Below are 20,798 nucleotides of genomic sequence, written 5' to 3' on the forward strand. Positions count from 1 at the left end.
TAATCTGTAGTAATGTTTCCTTTAAAAAAATAATTGTATAAAGCTTGACGAAGGGATCTAAGGTAACCTGGAAGATGCATCTTCAATAACCTAAGTTAGCTAATAAAGGTTATCACATAAACTCAAATCTTTCTGGATTAATTGATCGCTAACATGTTACAATACTTTACTACTTGTTTAAAACGAAATAAATAATTTTTTAGATCTTGCAGTAAGCCCCCGTTCACATCGGGGTGATTTGGCATGTCAAATCGCAGCTTATTGCCGGCAACGGCACCGTCCGATTTCCAAAAGTTCCTGCACTGCTTTTGGTGACTTCAGGGGGCGATTTTATTATACATCGGTGCATGATCCCGCACAGATGTCTTTCAAATCGCCCCCAAACTTGCATTGAAATGTAATGTGAACATACCCTAAAGGATAGCTGATCAGCTGTCAGTAAGCCATCACACATAGGCTAGCAATTCTCACTAATTAATAGCAATGTTTCTAGTTGAAGCAGGCATGCATAAGGACCCCCGTTTAGAGCTAGTATGCCAAGATTCAGTTTGTCAAAACTGCTTTAACACTGCAAATACTTTTTGAATTTAGCTATATCCTATCAGCAATTTTGTCAGGAGTTACCTTTAAAAAAATAAGTTGTCTGTTCTAGGGTGCAACCAACTGTGTGGACATAAATGACAGTATTAGTATGGAAGATAGAGTCCACAATAGACATGTGGCTATGCAAGCTCTAAACCCTTGGTTTATCTCTTAAGCTATTTGCAGTATTCCAGTTGCAAACTGAGACAGGTACTTGCAACTACAGAATATAAATGTCAGGAAAGATAATAAAGCCATCCAGTTGGTAGGCTGTGTCACTTGGGTTAGTTTAAATGCAAATGGTCAGGTTTGACTTAAATTCAATCCTTTTAGTGACTTAAAGCAAAACTCCATTTTATCTGAGCACTACAAACTGAATACGCTATATCATTTGTTTTTAATATTTAAAGCAAACTCACCCATTCATCCATGTTTTAATGCTTTATTTTGATGAGAAATCACTTTGAAAAACACCCTCTAGCATTTCTAGCTAGCCATCTTCTTGAGTAAGAGCAGATGTTAAAACAATGAGCAAGGCCCTTTTAACCCTCTCGTATTTTATTGTCCTCTAACTGTACTGTCTCCATTTTATATTGTAAAGCGCTGCGTAAACTGTTGGCGTTATATAAACCCTGTATAAAAATAATAATAATAAAGAGTAAACATCTTGTTTGTTTCATTTCAAATCCATTATAGAGCCAAAAAGATTAGAATTGTGTTGATGTCCCAATATTTATGGACCTGACTGTATTGCTTGAGAGAGTTTAGTTCCCCTTTAACAAGTCTTCATAAATTACCTCCTCACATGGAACAATATCCGTCAACAATACTTTTTTTTTTAAGAAAAGCTCCACCTTTTATCATTCATTAGCATGATGATGTCACCAGTCTACTGCAGGCAGGAGGAAGCATTTTCTCAGGCCCCTTTCAGATGGGGTGGAGTCTGCCAGCTCAGCGAGGAATCTGTCTGCTAATTCCTGCTGAGTAAGCGGATGGCTTGTGCGTGTCGTATGCAGAGCGGACACAGACACAGTTCACTGTCCTCTATGGGCGGACAGATGTAAACTGACCCCCCTGTCTGTTTACACCTGACAGCCATCCGATTCGATCTGTCTATTTTTAGTGGATTTTCCCCAGTGATCAGACTGCAGAAACGTAACTTTGTAGCAAGTCACAAGGTGAAAGGATGAAGCCATGGGCTGATCTGGGTCAAGATATATCTGAACACAGCCTAGAGCTGCATAGGCGCTATAATATTCATGATTGTCTCATCTCTGCGCCAGCATTTTAGTCCAGGAAGTAGATCGTTATTCTGGATGATGCCCAATCCTAGATGGTATTGTCATTCTATAGAAAAAAAAAAAGTATTTTTGTGATTTTTGTGAGAAGAAATTAATAATTAATACACTTTCACATTACTTGGCATGCTCCACTTAAAATGGAAAAAGCTAAGGTATCTGATGCTAGGTCCACTTAAAGCATACCTTTAGCATCCAACCTACTTATACCATTTAACTAAATATCACCCAACATTATGTTAGTGCTGTTAAAATTGCTAATGGCTCGTTTCCACTGAGCTTTCTGGTACGGTTCGGTACGGTATGCTATTTATGCCGTTTCTATTATGAATGGTACCCTAATTCCGAACGTACCATACCACTTTTTTGGTACCCTTTCGTTGGGGTACCAAGCACATTAGTACCGTACCAACAGGGTGGAGCTACACTCAACAGGGTGGAGCTACACTCTGCAGAACTTTGATTGGTTGACAGAGAATCGTCTATCACAGCTTTCCTGCTATACCACGCCTATCATGAAAGGGTACTATTGGCAGTGGAAACGCAATGTGTACCGTTCCGAACCGTACCGTACTGAACCGAACCGTACCATACCACTCAGTGGAAACGAGGCATAAGTGTCCTGTCCTACATCTGAAAGGAAGGTGTCTGTAGAGTCTTTTTGATCATGCTTTTTAATCAGATTGTACACAATATTCCACTGTCAAGCTGTGACTAGAACTGTTGATAACATCACACGATCCTAACTAGCTTTTCTTCTCTTACCTACAGTACGTCTGTTTCAGGGACTTGGCATTTCACTTTATGATAACTGTTTTTACCATTGAGCTTCCGCCCCATGCTTGTGTTCTGTTCTTCACGCTCAGAGAACCTTTCCCTTTCTACATCGTCCATAATCCTTAAACTTTCCGTTCACAACAACTGGCTCTTCATACACATTAGGTTAACCTGGGTACCACTGGTGCCATGGTAATATGCTGCTTACTTCCCAGAGATGTCCCTGGCACTTAGAGTATTAATAATACTTCTAACCTCATCAGTAAGGGTTACACGTAGCCCACTAAAAAGCACAAACATCGTTTTTCCACACAACATTACATTTCTAATTTATATTTTACTTACTATCATTTTTAAGTAATTTTCCCTGTTTTTATATCTTTTAGTGTTGAAACTGTCCCAATGAAAAAGTAAGATTTTTTTTTTTTTTTGATATTTTCATGTCTTTTTTTTTTTTAAGTTTATTTTTTATAACCTTACCAGAAAGGCTATTTGTCTTTTGTAATATTTTTAATGTGTGGGTCTTTGCTTGTAAGTGTAAACAATATTAGACACGTTACTTTTCCAACAGAATGCACACTATCATTGTAGATTCATAATTAATTTTCATTCCAAGTTATTCTTTTTATTTATTATTTAACATGTATTGCATGTCCCACATTAATCTTTGAACTGAAACACAATATTTGTGAACATATAATATATCATATAATTTTTAACAATTTAATTTTCCTCATTATTTATTTTTTTTTTTTTTTACTTTTCATTTTTACATAGTCACATTTACTATATTTATTTTTCTCATGCAATTGTTTTGTTACAGTATGGAAAATGGTAATAATGGTTATCATAATGAGTATTTGTATGGTATACGCAACCCTATTATGACAAGGTAAAATTTACGTTAGAGTGCATGAATGCATGCTATTCCAGTTTCACCAGAAAGTTATTAAAGCATGCTGTGTTTTTATTTATTGATTTAATTTTGCATGATTAGCTAATTTTTAGGATACACAGACATTATTAATATATAATGTATTCTTGCATGAATGGATTTGTTTAAGAAATACAAATGTTTTTAAAGATGTTTTTGCAGGAAGCTTCAGTCCTACCTAAAATCTAAAGTGTGCATGTGTGTGTGTGTGTGTGCGTGTGTCCATCCCCTTGGACTTTTATTACATCCTGGATTTCAAATGTACCTATTGAAGATTTGAATTCATAATATTAAAGTGGGAAATTGTGCTTTAAAAATAATTTACAAATGAACAACAGAAAGGTCTTGACTGCACTTATGCTTTGCATAAGTATTTACTCTCAATTAAAATGTTCACGTTCTATGGAATCACAATCTGTAATTTAAATAGCTTTCATTTGGAATGCTACCATTTCATTTCTAAAACCTAGTGAACACTTTCAGGTGAAAATGTATTTATTTTTTGTGATACAAAAAGTAATTTAAAAAAAAATCTTGATGCTTATTTACCCACCCTATTGGATACTTGGCTGAATTATTTTAAGTTGGAATTCTTTTGCTTTCAGTCTCGACCAGATTTACACATTTGGGTTGTCCAATTTTCACCTACTCTGCCTAATACAATTACTCTAGTTTGGTAGTCGATCATTGGACCAAACCTTGACAAAATTTCTAAATTAAACTTACTTCTTGGCTTGGATTGAGCCATTTTAAGATATTCTGGCTGTTTGCTTTAGACCACAAAAGTGTAGCTGTGTTTATTGTTATTTACCTGCTGAAATGTACCTGCTGAAATGCCCCAGTTTTAGATCTCTTGCAGACCGAAATAGAAATGTCCTATATTTGGCTCCACCTATCTCCACCTATCTTACCATCAATCATTACCAGTTTCCTGTCGATGAAAAGCAGCACTGCAAAATTATTCTACCATCCCCATTCTTTATTAAGGGATGGGCAGGATTGTCTTGTTCCCCACTATACTGTACCATTTTACAGAAAGACCAAAAACTTTCTTCTCTTCAGTATTTCACTAAACTCTTCTTGGAACCTCTGGGTTATTGCTACCACATCAACTTTCTTTGTCCTGTCACAGCTATAGATTAGAGTTATCAATGGTCTCTTGATCACTGAGTTTTGGTGTTCAGCCTTCTGTAAGAGAGCCTTGGTTGCATCATTATCTTTCCTTTTTAAATAAGGACTTGAAGGTGTTTCAGGGCATTATTAAAGTCTACATTTTTATTAAAACCAACTCTGATTGGGGTTTCTCCATAACATCGTGGAATTGGCCTTTGTGAGGCTGTCTGTTTAAATATGTTATTCAATGAACTCGGGGGGCTTTGTGAAGCAGGTATATATAATTTGTGATCATATATAACTTTAATGGTACATTGGTGGATTGCATTCCTAAATATATCACTTCTAAAGACCACACCTTATTTGGAGGTTTTACACCTCAGAGTATGATTATTTATCAAGACTTCAGTCTATTTGCACATCATTTATAATAATTCTGTAAAGATTTTTTTACGCTTGAATATTATAGACTATTTTCTCTAGGTAAGTGACATCAAATACTGTTTAATTCTAGGTTCAACACTACAACAAGTAGGCACTGGCAAAGGATGGGATCTTGGTTAAGACAGGGCCATTGATTGATTTTCGGAGCCTGAATGTCACCCTTTGACAATGCCACAGGACCTGCTGCTACTCAGCAACTGCCAACTGCTGACAGTTAATCATAGAATCAGTAGACATTTTCTTTGAGATTTCAGTTATGACCAGCAGGGTGAAGGGGTGTAAAACAGATAGCTGCATAACATGGTTTAGGTACACTATAAAATCCACTTTTATAACTTTGAAAGAAAAGTTCTAAATTGTGTATACTTGCTGATACATGCGAAGACCACACACCACCATCTGTACCTCTGCAAGCATGGTTCCTACCATATATTATGGAAATGCCTCATTGGGACATGTATAGGGATGACTAAAGAATATGCTTACCAGGAATGCTATCTTAATCCAGAAGGAAGGCAGTGAAACTCAACCAGGAATTTATAAAACCGAAAAGAAATGTTACTTCTCAAGTCATTGAACAGGGCTATATTAGCAGTCAAGATTGTATTAGACCTGTTGCTGGTTCCTGGACCATCCCATGAATATAGGACAAGATTAAAAATCTGTGCAGTTTTTTATTATTTACAATGACCCTGATTTGCCTGTGTAGGTCAGAATGAAACTGTCTGTAAGGGATAGAAGCCTGTTACCAGTCAGTCACCAATCTTCTCTCATTGGTTTGACACATTTACATTAGTGAATGTGGATTGGGTTACTGCACATTGTTGCTCTTGTTGGCCTGTACCATTAACCACCTCTAAATACTCTTTTGAGACTTGTGTATGTGTGTTTCTTCTGAGTTTTAAATATGTGATATGCATAACATTAAAAGCCAAACTTACCCAAAACTAAAATTACTTATTAATAGCTATGGGTGAGTTGTATAACCTAATTCTTTTTTTTTTTTGTGTAGATACTTGCATGGTAAAAATCTATTACCAGCTGTGCCTCCCAAGCCAAATAGAGGGTGTCTCGTACTGTAAAACAAATTTATAACTGCAAGTTCCACAACAGAATTGTTACAGACTTGTCAATGGCTTAGTGGCTGGTTTAGGCATAGCGGGAGTTCTGAAGACAACTAAGAAGCTGGCAACTTAGGGTGCACTCACACTGGTAGTTTTAACTGTGCCCAGGCATGGTTCACCTCCTTAGTTCAGTTCATTAGCGTAGTGTGAATGCTTCAAACCATGCCTGAGAACAGTTAAGTGTACCCTGCCTGTGACCACTTGGAAGCGGCACTAGTCCCAGGCACAGGTCGCTTCAGTGTGAGTACCCAAGTTGAATTTGGGTATTGTTCAGTTGCACCATTCCCAGTGCAAGTGCACCCTTACTCCACTCAGTGGTGTACATTCAATATAACAGATCTAACAATATAAGAGAAATAACTATTTAAAGTTAAAGTATACCTGTCACAAACTGAGCATATGTTTAAGACACATAAGCAGGATTTGCCTTCTTTGGAAGATGTGCATTGAAATGATCCGAAAATCCAGAGCTGTAGATAAGTTATATGAGCTTTCCAATCCCCCTTCTATATCCCCAGCTAACCTATTTATATTTTAACGTTAATTAAAACACATTATTTGTGTTTTAATGACCATTGATTAATAGGGAAGCTGTGGTGGTTTGGGGGTGGGGGTGGAAAAAGACAATTCTATGTTTGACTTCAACAAAAAAAATCTGAGATTTTTTTTAAAAACGTCAGCTGCCTATATTTCTGTATCTATTCTTTCTGCTAATACATTTTTGTTTATGTACAGTTAAGGTCTATGACAGGTTTACTTTTAGTTATCCATGGAATGCTGCTAAATTATTAACTAAAAATATTGTCTGTGGCTGTGACTCTACAAAAGGAACTTGTGTGCATGTTGTATTACTGGTAAGCTGCTTTTAAGTAGGGCTGATGCTTCAGAGCATGACTTGTATAACTTGATGGAGCATGGAGACTTTAAGTGTCTTATGGTCAAACTCTTTTAAATGAGACTGTGCTTCTGCTGCTTGTAGAGTCTAATGGCATGACAAAATAACGACAGATTTGCTGAATTATATATTTATTACACTGTACCGTATGGCTTAGTTTTTTTTTAATTATGCTACATGATAAAACCCATTTAACATTTGTTTAACTTGGTTTTATGTTGATAGTTGAAACATTTACATACAGAAAAGCTTATTTCAAACTGTTCATACAAATTAGGTATTTTTAGCTGCTTATGCTGTGTTAAGAACAGGGATTCTTGGGTTTGCAATGAAAATCCTTATTTTCCTTTTCTTTGATCTAAGTTTAAACATATAAACTACACAAATGGCCAATACATTAACATTCGCACACTCCTAAAATATGTCCTAGGTGATACAAAACTTAATAAAAGATTACTTTTATAGTATACTTTTATAGTATACGAAAGAAATACTTTTTTATTTAACATCTACATTACCTGCCATTACCTGATTCCTGGATCTTACTTTACATTAAGTTTCTATCACACAGTGTAATGTATTCAGAAACAGGAAATATATTGGGCCATAATAAAAAAATGAATGCACTGTCAATTGCAAAATAGACCCTTAGAGGTCATGGATAACAATTCATTTATGTTGAAGAAAATAATATGAAACATCTTACAAAATAAACACTCAAACTAAAAATACATGTTCTAATAAATTAATATACAAACCAGCATAATAATAAATGATAAGACATTATTCACAGTATACATCTACTAATGTACCAAAGCATTATTCTTCTGTTGTTTTCCAAATACCTCCATACCTGGAGTTTAGCTTTAGCAGACTGCTAACACTTTGTTTCTCTAATGTAAAGGCTCAGTCCTATTAATATTACAGTTTTGGGTAGATACCAGTGGGATGAACCATCATGGATTTTTTTTATATCTCTCAGTGACTCAAGCTGCAGCATCTTGACACTTGAATTCTGCAATCTGCCTACTTGTCTTGGACACTATGGCAGAGTCCTTTTGAAAGACTGTGGCAATCTGGGATGAAGCCAGTGTTGGGGACTCCTTGCTGGTGTCCCTGAGACATAGCCAACTACCCACTGCTTTTGCCCACTTCCATCACACATAAGTGCTGTATCAACTTTGGTTGGACTGACGTACTTTGCTTTTTATTCTTTACCCGCTCCCCCAAGGTAAAGTACCCCACTATCCCCACATGCAAACTTACCTCAATTCCATGGCTGTGGCCTCTGGCATTTTTATTTCTGAAAAACCAAGGTCTGCTGGCTGGTTCTGCACAGTGGATTACAATAGACTTCTATGGGCTGCCCCCCAGTCTCCCGGCCTTGGCCCCTAGCTCCGTAGAAGTATATAGAATAACTACTGGGGCATGGCCAGTACACAGAAGCTTTGAGGGAAAGATGTAAACAAATACTGATGCTGTAATCACAGGATTGAGGTGAGTATGGATCTGGGGAAGGGGAGAGAAATATATGGGGAGGGGGGAGAATAAGTGCACTTAGTTTTAAAGTTTAAACATGGTCTCACCAGTGACCGGGTTATTAGCATTTGTAAAAATAAAACATTTATGGGAATTGCATGGGAAACATGGCTTTTACAGTATTACAGCCATGCTTTTAAAAACTGTTGGATGTAGTGAGAAACTATTAGAAAATCTGCCAGATTTATCACTGCTGCCTGTGTCCCCTTTGGGTAGATTAATTCTCACTTCCCAACTCATTAAATACTGTCTGTGAACTAGAAGTGAGGAAAAGACATACAAACAGCATTGAAAATTTGACAGAGGTTCAAAACCATCTCAGGACTAACCAAAAATAAAAAAAAATAAAAAATGTAGCTTAAGTTTAATATGGTATGCCTTGTTGTATCTTGGCAATGGTTTTGTAATGGCAGCATCTCTTGTTTGATTTGTAAAGCTGCATGGGTTTTACTGTTACTGTTTTTACAACATTGATGATTTTTTTTTTGCTACGTCCTCCCTGGCCTACCTATAGTGACATTTTGTTTATACCACGGACTTTCAAATAGCTTATCTTCATTTGACACCCTGAGTAGATTCCCTCGAGCCTCTGCCCCACCACGCCAAGATGATTGATGAAAGCTGACCTGTGGTTTGAGAGTGTGGAGGTATCCTAATTGTTCTCTGTCTCTTAACCCGTGTTTACCATGGTTTCGGCTTTCAACCCTGTTCTTCACTCCTAATACATTACAGATCTATTTCTACTGACTGGATTCCTCCAATATCCTTTAAACACATTGAGATTGATTTACTAAAACTGGATAGGGAAAATCTGGTGCAGTTGTGCATGGTAGCCAATCAGCTTCTAACTTCAGCTTGTTCAATTAAGCTTTGACAATAATACCTGGAAGCTGATTGGTTTCCTTGCAGAGCTGCACCAGATTTTGCACTCTTCAGTTTTAGTAAATCAACCCCAATGTGTTCTTCTGCAATGATCATAAATATTCTCAACAATCACACTTGCACCTCTTTAAAGGAAACATGTCATGAGAGGCTGCCATTGTTGACCTCTGCTTCTGAAAATGCTAGTTGTCTGACTGCTATGTCTGTCATGCTAAAAGCCTTTGGCCTCCATACTGTGGGGTTATTCACCTGAAACAAGCATCCAGATAAGGAATTCTCATTTTATTATGAATGTCCCAACCTGCCTGCTTGTTCTAAGTTGTGACAATACTAAAAGTCATGGGTTGCTTAGAACAACCAGACACCCATCATTTTCAGCAGTAACATCATGCGTATTTATTATGAAAAGTTTATGTAAAAGGCCAATTCTAGTTCATATTTTGTCTGCTTCAAGCAATAAGCTAGAGGAAAAGCCACCTCCTTGTAAAATTTTTAATTTTGTGCAAATTAAGCTGTAAGAAAAATTTGATCAGTTACACACCAGATACCCTTTTTATACATTTTGTTTTGAGTATCTGCTATGGGTATATTAACTAACCTCCTTACCTTTGGTACCTCAGTAATTGCTGTGAGCTGAATGTCCAGATACATGTGCATTCCTCATATAATTCTATGGGGAATCCAAAGGAGAGACCTGGGGTATCCTCCAAAGGCGTAAGCGGATAAATGGGAAGTGTGGGCTGTAATCAGACAATGGAATTTAACTTTTCTCCACCGTATTAAAAAAAAAAAAAAAAAAGAATCCTCTGCCATTCCAGTCATCTCAGTTCTACACTTTTAAAGCAATATTTACATCCATCTTACAGCAAATTTGGTTTTGCTGAAGTACCGGAATGTTGAGAATCTCTATGGTCATTTAAAAGCTTCTTTCTTAGCCTATGGAACATTTAGATCAATATTTTCTTTTTTAAATGATGCTTTGTCATCAACTAATTTTTGTGATTAAATATTTCTCCTTTCATGGGATAATGTGTATTTATATGGAGCTGTCTGTTTTAGTCTCTGTTGACTTACAAGCCTCCTTTTGTCCTGCTTCTTGTTTCATAATGCAAATTTTCCAATAATTAAGATGCTTCTGCTTGCATTTTATGTGACATAAATAGAATTTTGCACATGCATGTTTGTTAGTCTTTATTTTTGCTTTGTGACAAGACTGCATTCAACAAGATAATATGTGGTGATCCACAAAATTATGAAAACAAAACCGAAGTCTACATGTTTTCCCAAATGGCTATATTACCTAAAGCAATTAGAATTTTAGGGAAGTACAACTCTACAATGAAATTAGGACAGTATAGGCTAAGTTTACAAAATCTTCAGAAGGTTTGCACAATTGTGCCAACTAGCACTAAACTAAGCAGGTGTGAGCTGGAATAAAAACACCCACAGTTATTACCAGCTTTCTCAGCAGTCCATCAGGTAAGATATACTCATACTTGCATTGGTCCACGCTGGACTAATGTAAGTATGCAACAAAGATTATACCTGGAGTTTAGCTTTAGCAGACTGCTAAGAAGCAGTTCTCATACTAGCCAAAGCCCCTTGGAACAGGCCATTAAGAAGGGGTATTTGCTAAATTAGATTGTGTTACCACTAGTCACAAACTGGAATCTTCTACCTCTGGTTTGTGAGATTTAACTGAATAGGTTGTAATCCATTGCCAAATATAGACAACATACTGCCCTAGGCTCAACTGAATAATGACTTTTTTGTACAAGCTCCGACCCTTATGTCATGTGATTATTTTATTAAAAAGTACTGCTAGAAAGATGCATTGGAGACAGTAGGCTGTCAGCACATCTCCTTCACCCCCTTCCTCTACAGTTCTCTTGCCAGAAAAAGTTCTCACATTTTGAAATTATTGAGGCCTGGTGCTGCCCCTTCCAACTATTCTGCCCAAGCCACTGACCCTCAAGTGCCATTATCGTAAATACTACCCCAATAAAAACACATAGCCATTAATCAGTAAGCACTTTAGTGATCCAACTTAGGTTCTATGTCCGTAGTCTTTGAACTGGTCTTTGAACTTGTCAATCAAATCAATTTGACATCAGTTTAGGTCACTTCTATCATTCAGAATTCACTGACTGGTGCATTTGATCTTCTGTTGACCACCTCATGACCTACATTTGACATCCTTCCAATGGGTTTTGCAATCCCCTAGACTTGTATGGGAATGCAAATCCTACTTTAAGTGTGGACAAAAGCCCTTAAGGAAACGAAACTCTCATTGGTAACTATGGGTACCTGCTCATTGGATTGCATGTACACTGTGCACTCACTGCTCGTGTGTATGAGCCTTACTGGAGAAGCTCTCCTGTGCGGACAGAACAAAACTGGACATGAATGTAAATGAACTGTGAAACAAGTCCAAACTGTTTTCTGTGCTTCCTTATCTGCAGCTGCAATCTTTATCCACTAGTCTGACGTGTTACAGTCTATTCAGTGTATTGCTTGGCTCATGTTTACAGCTTTCTGGGACAAATTCCTTTCAACAGACTGACTGAATGTGTCATCCCTTTCAGTGTTCCATCATGTGGAAATTAATAGTTATGTAATGTTTTTGGTTAATGGTAACATGGTGCTTTACTTTTGTTTTTTTCCTCTAGTGCTATTGAACAGTGGTAGAAGGCAGTGAAGATGATGGTAAGTAGACGTTTACTACAACTTTACGATAATTATTGGATCATTGAGTTTTAATACTGCAAATTTGGCACTGTTTTTTAGTGTTAATTAACTGTTAATAGCTAAAACATGACTTGACTGACATTTTAGCACAATACCAATGCTAACGGAGCAAAAGCCATGGACCATTAGGTACTTAAGGGGCCTCCAGGTTTTTGGTTTGGGTTCTCTTCCCTGTACCTCACTTTACTCATCCAGTCAGGGCTGCAGCAGCTATAAAAATAGCAGTGGCTGACAGGACGGTGTAATTTGTCTGTATACTATGTTGCCTGCAGCACGCATCCATCACTCTATTCCCACTGTCAGAAGCTAACAAACTATTGGTAACCCATTTTAGTTCCACCATTCAATTATTTTTATTAGCAGTTGCTGCCACCTGGGATATTTATGCTCCCACCCTCACCCTGTGAAGAGATTTTCTAGCCCACAGAAAAACAATGAAAGCAATAGCAGACTGAGGTTCATCATCACTAGGGCAGGTTAACAGAGCAGTTACCCTTTATGCATATACAGTAGCCACCACCATGGTGTTATTTACTAAAACTAAAGAGTGAAAAACCTGGTGCAGCTGTGCATAATAGCCAATCAGAGAAAAATAAATGAATGAATGGCTGCATGCTCTAGAAGGATGCCAAAATCTTTATTGTAGTGATCAGCAAATAAAAGCATATACAGCACAGCGAGCACCAGGAGATAAAAATGTTAACGCATTTCATGCAGATAACATCACCTCATTGTGTTATGATTAAGCACTGTTATCTGCGTGAAACGCGTGAACAATTTTATCTCCTGGTGCTCGCTATGCTGTATATGCTTTTGTTTGTTGATCACTACAATAAAGATTTTGGCATCCTTCCGGAGTGTGAAGCCATTCAGCCATTTTTCCTGTTGATCTCAGAGGTGAGGCAGGCGGGCACCTCTGCTTTGGAAGCAACACTAGACTTGCAGCACTCGCACCTTGAGCTGTGTTTCCTCATCAATGGTAGCCAATCAGCTTCTAACTTCAGCTTGTTCAGTTAAGCTATGACAAAAAAATCTGGATGCTGATTGGTTTCTATGTAGAGCTGCACCAGATTTTGCACTTTCCAGGTTTAGTACTATAAACCCCACGTGTTTTCACAGAAACATGCACCATTTACCGCATCTGCTGTTAAAATACTGACCTTGTAACATTCACTACCTGCTTGCCGACTGTGCACTATACAAATACTGCAACAGTGCAACCTGGCTGTGCACAGTGGGGGGCGCACACGCTTCCACCCACCAGGCTGTGTTGTTATTCGTCACAGCACATGCCAATCATAGGGCCTGGCCAGTGATTGACCGCTGGCACCGGGCTCTGAGTCTCATGGAACACAGCTCTTTGAATGTAAACAGGACAGAGCTGTGTTCAGTGACATGGGATCTAGTTTGTTTTTCATTACCCCAGTAAAAGCAGCACACACACAAACACATGTTAGGCACATATTTGACCCCTTGATCGACCTAGATGTTAACTCCTTCCTTCCCAGTGTCATTAGTACAGTGACAGTGCATATTATTAGCACTGATTACTGTAATAATGTCACTGGTGATGTCAGTGGCAATTAGTTCCCACAAAGTGTCAGTTAATGTCAGAATGTGCACAATCCTGCTATAAGTCGCTGATCACTGCCATTACTTGTATATAAAAAAAAATATATATATATATACTGTATATCCCATAGTTTGTAGATGCCACAACTTCCATGCAAACCAATCAATATACACTTATTGGGATTTTCTTTTACCAAAAATATGTAGCAGAATACAATTTGGCCAAAATTTCTGAAGAGGTTTTTTCTTGGCACCCCAGATGTTTTGGAACTACAATTGCCATGATGCTCATGCACTCTGCAGTATAGTTGAGCATTATGGGAAATGTAGTTCCAAAACATCTGGGGTGCCAAGGTTCACCATCACTGCTCTAGAGTTTCGCTTATTTAAACTTTAAACTACTTAAAAAATGAGAATAGCATAAATAATTGTATTCATATGTATTAGCACTAGGCTTCTGTAGTTGTAAAATTGCACGCAATGTTTTGATTTTGCAAACATGGAGACTTTGTGCTATTATATATGACTATATACAGGTGCATCTCATAAAATTAGAATATCATCAAAAAGATAATTTTTTTCAGTAATTCAATTAAAAAAGTGAAACGCTTATATTTATTAAACATGTGTTATCTCATTATAGATGAGATACTGTGTGTGTATCTGTGTGTGTGTCTGTGTGTGTGTGTGTGTGTATGAGTATATACAATATACTGAGGTTTTTATTTTAATTTAAGTGCCATGGTTTACCTGTTAAGTTGAATGTCATCCTTTAGGATTAAAAGTAATATATGTTTGTGCCTGCACCATGGAGACTGTATGATCTTGAACCAGTTTTTAGAAATATTTATATATATATATATATATATATATATATATATATATACAGAAAAGTTAGTACACCCCTCACAATTTTGTAAATATTTTAATATATTTTCATGTGACAACACTGAAGAAATGACACTTTGATACAATGTAAAGTAGTGAGTATACAGCTTGTATAACAGTGTAAATTTGCTGTCCCCACAAAATAACTCAACACACAGCCTGTCTAAATCATTGGCAACAAAAGAGAGTACACCCCCTAAGTGAAAATGTCCGCATAGGGCCCAATTAGCCATTTTCCCTCCCCGGTGTCATGTGACTCGTTAGTGTTACAAGGTCTGAGATGTGAATGGGGAGCAGGTGTGTTTAATTTGGTGTTATCGCTCTCACTCTCTCATACTGGTCACTGGAAGTTCAACATGGCACCTCATGGCAAAGAACTCTCTGAGGATCTGAAAAAAAGAAATGTTGCTCTACACAAAGATGGCCTAGGCTATAAGATGTTTGCCAAGTCCCTGAAACTGAGCTGCAGCACGGTGGCCTAAACCATACAGTGGTTTGACAGGACGGGTTCCACTCAGAACAGGCCTCGCCATGGTTGACCAAAGAAGTTGCGTGCATGTGCTCAGCGTCATATCCAGAGGTTGTCTTTGGGAAATAAACGTATGAGCGCTGCTAGCATTGCTGCAGAGTTTGAAGGGGTGTTGTGGTCAGCCTGTCAGTGCTCAGACCATACGCTGCACACTGCATCAAATTGGTCTGCATGGCTGTCCTTCCAGAAGGAAGCCTCTTCTAAAGATGATGCACAAGGAAGCCCGCAAACCGTTTGCTGAAGACAAGCAGACTAAGGACATATATTACTGGAATCATGTCCTGTGGTCTGATGAGACCAAGATAAACTTATTTGGTTCAGATGGTGTCAAGGGTGTGTGGTGGCAACCAGGTGAGGAGTACATAGACAAGTGCATCTTGTCTTTAGTAAAGCATGGTGGTGGGAGTGTCATAATCTGTAGCTGCATTAGTGCTGCCGCCACTGGGGAGCTACAGTTTATTGAGGGAACCATGAATGCCAACATGTACTGTGACATACTGAAGCAGAGCATGATCCCCTCCCTTTGGAGACTGGGCCACAGGGCAGTATTCCAACATGATAATGACCTCAAACATACCTCCAAGATGACCACTGCCTTGCTAAAGAAGCTGAGGGTAAAGGTTATGGACTGGCCAAGCATGTCTCCAGACCTAAACCCTTTTGAGCATCCGTGGGGCATCCTCAAACGGAAGGTGGAGGAGCGCAAGAACTCTAACATCCATCAGCTCCATGATGTCGTCATGGAGGAGTGGAAGGGGACTCCACTGGCAACCTGTGAAGCTCTGGTAAACTCCATGCCCAAGGAGATTAAGGCAGTGCTGGAAAATAATGGCGGCCACACAAAATATTGACACTTTGAGCCCAATTTGGACATTTTGACTTAGGGGTGTACTCACTTTTGTTGCCAGCGGTTTAGACAATAATGGCTGTGTGTTGAGGTATTTTGAGGGGACAGCAAATTTACACTGTTCACTTCTTTACATTGTACATTGCAAAGTGTAGCAAAGTTTCTTCAGTGTTGTCACATGAAAAGATATAATAAAATATTTACTTGTGAGATACAGCATGTAACATTTTCCTCATATAATTGTATTTCCTTTTTGCTTCTAGGCATAGTTTCATTCTCTGTGAAGTCATTACACCATTCTGTGCAGAATGTCCACCTTCTGTAATACAGATACCAGGATCCTGCCTAACAGACTTTGCTGAGGATTCAAACATTCTTTTCAAGAACTATTTTACATGGGCCGTAGGAATAATGTTCACCGCCTGCAACAATACTTTTATTTGTTATGAACACACAAACCCTTCACTGCCAAGAAGTAATGCTATGCATAGCGCAACAGTGGAGTTAATAACAAGTGTTTACACTAGTGCTAATTTTTGTATCAAGAACTTTTGTATTTATACTCACTATTTATTATGGTATATTAGTTTTACATATTCTGTGTAAAAGAACATAAAAAGGGGGAGGGGGCTAACTGCATACCATTTCAGTTTGTAAAAAATTCACTTGTATGGCTGGCAAAAGTAAACATTGTTTAATAAAAAAAAATATTTTGTGCTCTGTTTATTCTATGCAGACAATATAGTCTTTTGAAATAATGCCGTTACCAAAGGTGGGGACTCTTTTCTGAGCACACACTGTTGGGGATTCTCTGGTACTTATAAAGACTAGTGCGATGAAGTGCGATGAAGTGTGATGGTATATGTCATTGTAAACTCAGGGCCTGGTGGGCAATGACACAACGACATGATGATTTGTGTTTATTTTTAGGTCTAGTTCACACCACAAAAACATCCTCTAGATCAGTTCTGGGTGAGTTTCTGCGTGCAAGTTTTTTATGTGTTTCCGGATGCGTTCCAGATGCTTTTTTTTGTTTTCTTTTTCTCCTGTATTTTACTGGGGTCCGGTGCATTTTATATGCGCTTCGATGTGTGTAGGTACGTTTTCAATGCATTTTACCGCGTTGCAGTACAGTTCTGTGCAGGGAAAATGCAGCATGTTCTACTTTTTTCTTCTTAAACGCACATGAACTGCTAGCACTGGTGTGAACTATGCCATAGAAAACCATGTAACCTACTTTCTATGCATTTTGGATGCAGAAAAAAAAGCACTGTAAAGCATGTGGTGTGAACTAGCCCTTAATAGCCTTCTCAAAGAACAATGGAAAGTGGCAAAGCAATCCATCGCTCTTGACCAGAATACCTTTGATCAGTCTGCAGCGGGGAATTTTTTATTTTTTTTTTTCCTTTTTAATCCAAGGATCCAAATAAGAAAATTGTTACTGTATTACGACCCAAGAGGAAAAGATTTACAAAAATTACATCAAAGCCAAAGACAAACAACAATGGCTGTATAATAATAAAAAAAATTAACATAAAAAAAATTCTGTAAACTTTAGTAAAAATTAGAGAAATACATTATTATTACTACAAATACAGTTTAAGAAAACTGGATGTTGTTTAGCTGTAAAAGTTAGGGACTCCAAACCATTTTTAAAAATGTATTTTACTAAATGGAAAAAAGTGCCAAGGGGAGGAAACGCATCACATAAATTTGACAGATCAGGTGACCGGATTCTCCTCCTATGCTGTGGTGTTCTGCACAGGGTTATGAAAAGAAGTCCTGAGAAGAAAACTATCTAATTTCCCATTTTAAGGTCCCACAAGATTTTCATAGGCAGTGTGACCAGAATGAGCTTTTGATATGGTAATGCCACAGGGCAACATTTAAAGTGTACATAAACCCTACATCTATTTTTCAATATGTGTATGTATATATATATATATATATATGCAGTGGGGAAAATAATTATTTGATCCCCTGCAGATTTTGTAAGTTTGAGCACTTCCAAAGAAATAAAGGGTCTATAAGTTTTATCATAGGTGAAAGTTCAGTGAGTTAAATAAGTTTTGATCCACAAGCAAAACATGACTTAGTACTTATTGGAGAAACTCTTGTTGGCAAGCAAAGAGGTAAGACATTTCTTGTAGTTGGTGACCAGGTTTGCACACATCTCAGGAGGGATTTTGGTCCACTCTACTTTACAGATCTTCTCTAAATCCTTAAGGTTACTTGGCTGTCACTTGGCAACTCAAAGTTTTAGCTCCCTCCATAAATGTTCTATAGGATTAGGGTTTGGAGGCTGGCTAGGCCACTCCATGACCTTAATGTGCTTCTTCTTGATCCACTCCTTTGTTGCCTTGGCAGTCTGTTTTGGGTCATTGCCATGGTCAACTACAAGAAACGTCTTACCTCTGTGCTTGCCAACAAGGGTTTCTCCACTAAGTACTAAATCATGTTTTGCTTGGGGATCAAATACTTATTTTACTCACTGAACTGCAACTCAATTTATAACATTTGTATTGTGTTTTTTTTCTGGATTTTCGGTTGATATTCTGTCTGTCATTTAAAATACACCTTGATAAAAATTATAGACCCTTCATTTCATTGTAAGTGGCCAAACTTACAAAATCTGCAGGGGGTCAAATAATTATTTTCCCCACTGTATATATACACCCGTATTCATAACGCGTATCGGCATATAACACGCAACTCAATTTTAGGAGGGAAATTTTAGGAAAAAAGCTTAAATTTGAAATAAACAGCTTTGAACGCAGAACTTTTTTTAATCAAATGCAGCCTCACCAGTGCCCATGAATGCAGCCTCATCAGTGCAGTGTCCATAAATGCAGCCTCACCAGCATAGTGTCCAGCAATGCAGCCTCGCCAGCGCCATATTTATATACAGTACTGTGCATACGTTTAGGGCAGTTGTGAAAAAATCCTGTAAATTAAGAATGCTTTAAAAAAAAAAAAGTGTTATTCGTTAATTTTTTAATACCATTTTTTTATATCAATTAAAAAAAAATGAAAGTAAATAAACAGAAAATAAATCCAAATTAAATCAATATTTTGTGTGATCACCTTTTGCCTTCAAAATAGCATCAATTCTTCTAGGTACACTTGAACACAGTTTTTGAAGTTACTCAGCAGGTAGGTTGTTCCAAACTTTTTGCAGATCTAACCACAGATCTTCTGTGGATGTAGACTGTCCCAAATCTTTCTAGATGATGTTGAGATCAATGCTCTGTGGGTGCCAAACCATTACTTCCAGGACTCCTTGTTCTTTACACTGAAGATAGTACTTAATGACATTGGCTGTATGTTTGGCATTGTTGTCCTGCTGCAAAATTAATTTGGGGCCAATCACACACCTCCCTGATGGAGTGGCATGATGGATAAGTATCTGCCTATGTTTCAGAGTATTTAGGACACCATTGATCCTAACCAAATCTCCAACTCTATTTGCAGAAATACAACACAAACTTGAAAGGAACCTCCACCATGCTTCACCGTTGCTTGCAGACACTCATTATTGTATCAACATCCAGCACTTGGCAGAAAAACAGCCACCTGCTATAGCCAAATATTTCACATTTAAACTCGTCAGTCCAGAAAACCTGCTGCCATTTTTCAGCACCTCAGTTTCTATGTTTTTGTGAATAGTTAAGTCTCTTAGCCTTGTTTCCAAATCCCATGCATGAAAACATAGGCCCCAAGTGTGTATGGACTATTTCAAGAATCCATTTCCAATGACATTTCATGCTCAGGTAAGTACATCAGAACTGATGCCTATTGCTGACAATGGAGCCATTCACATAACAAGTGAGCATTGCCCTTGTAAATACTGTTTTCATAAATGTGGCTGCCTTTTCCTCTGCATACCAGGATACCTTTTTTTTTTTTTTTTTTTTTTTTTTTAAACTACAGTGAAACTGCACTTCAAAACCACTGGTCCTCTGTGCCCACTGAACAACCACCGGACCCCATCCTATGTATTTCCTCCTCTGGTTCTTTTCTAGCTAGTATCTCAAAAAAGATTTGGTGGATCAGCACTGGAACTTGGGGTCCTTAACAAGGTACCATTTCTAAAAGACTGTGAAGTGATGTGTGGATGTGGTTCCTGTCCCAGATGTGCCTATCAGATCATGATGCCAAGGCAGCTGCCTCTTTCAGTTATGTAAAGTTAAATTAAAGAACAGAGCTTCTTTTGCCCATAATTATATGTGTCCAATTCTCTTCACGTATGAAAATCAGTTTTTTTGTGTGTACCAGACTCTACATACTATAACTCCAATTCATCCATCAATTTATACGGTCCAAAGGCAACTAATGGGCTACAAAGAAAATAAGTAATTTATATGCTGAAGTGGATGGCATGTGATTGGTGGAGAGCTGGACAGGTTTCAAACTCACAGAGTTTCCTAAATGAAAACATGTCTCACTAAGATACGATAAAAATTCATAGAAAAAAGTTAATTATTAAAAAATTTAAGCTAATTAAATGTTTAATGTTATTTAAAACTGGGCCAACAAATACAAGATACAAATGAAACCATTATGTCTCTTAATTCCAATATACTCAAGTCTTTTAAACAAATTTTCAGTGCAAGCTAATAAACTACT

General features: G+C 37.7%; 1 protein-coding gene across 10 annotated transcripts in view; it reads left to right on the top strand.

Annotated features, from left to right (window-relative positions):
* Positions 1–16,898, top strand: part of PROM1 (prominin 1) — a 295,046-nt gene extending 278,148 nt beyond the window's left edge. For 4 of the 10 annotated variants that reach the window (XR_014224835.1, XR_014224838.1, XR_014224839.1 and 1 more), the window contains 5 exons: positions 3,044–3,067; positions 3,481–3,549; positions 9,255–9,353; positions 12,258–12,294; positions 16,436–16,898. Coding sequence is in view for 4 of the 10 variants with exons in the window: in XM_082243084.1 (XP_082099210.1) it covers positions 3,044–3,067; positions 3,481–3,549; positions 12,258–12,276 (112 nt within the window). In the remaining 6 variants the exon portion in view is untranslated. Of the gene's footprint in view, positions 1–2,651; positions 3,023–3,043; positions 3,068–3,480; positions 3,550–9,254; positions 9,354–12,257; positions 12,295–16,435 lie in introns of those variants that run through there. The other 6 variants (XR_014224836.1, XM_082243084.1, XR_014224837.1 and 3 more) reach the window with 6 other exon arrangements.
* The last annotated feature ends 3,900 nt before the right edge of the window (positions 16,899–20,798 follow it).

The sequence above is a fragment of the Pelophylax lessonae genome, assembly GCF_965119305.1.
Source record: "Pelophylax lessonae genome assembly, chromosome: 1".
Classification (NCBI taxonomy): Eukaryota; Metazoa; Chordata; class Amphibia; order Anura; family Ranidae; genus Pelophylax; species Pelophylax lessonae.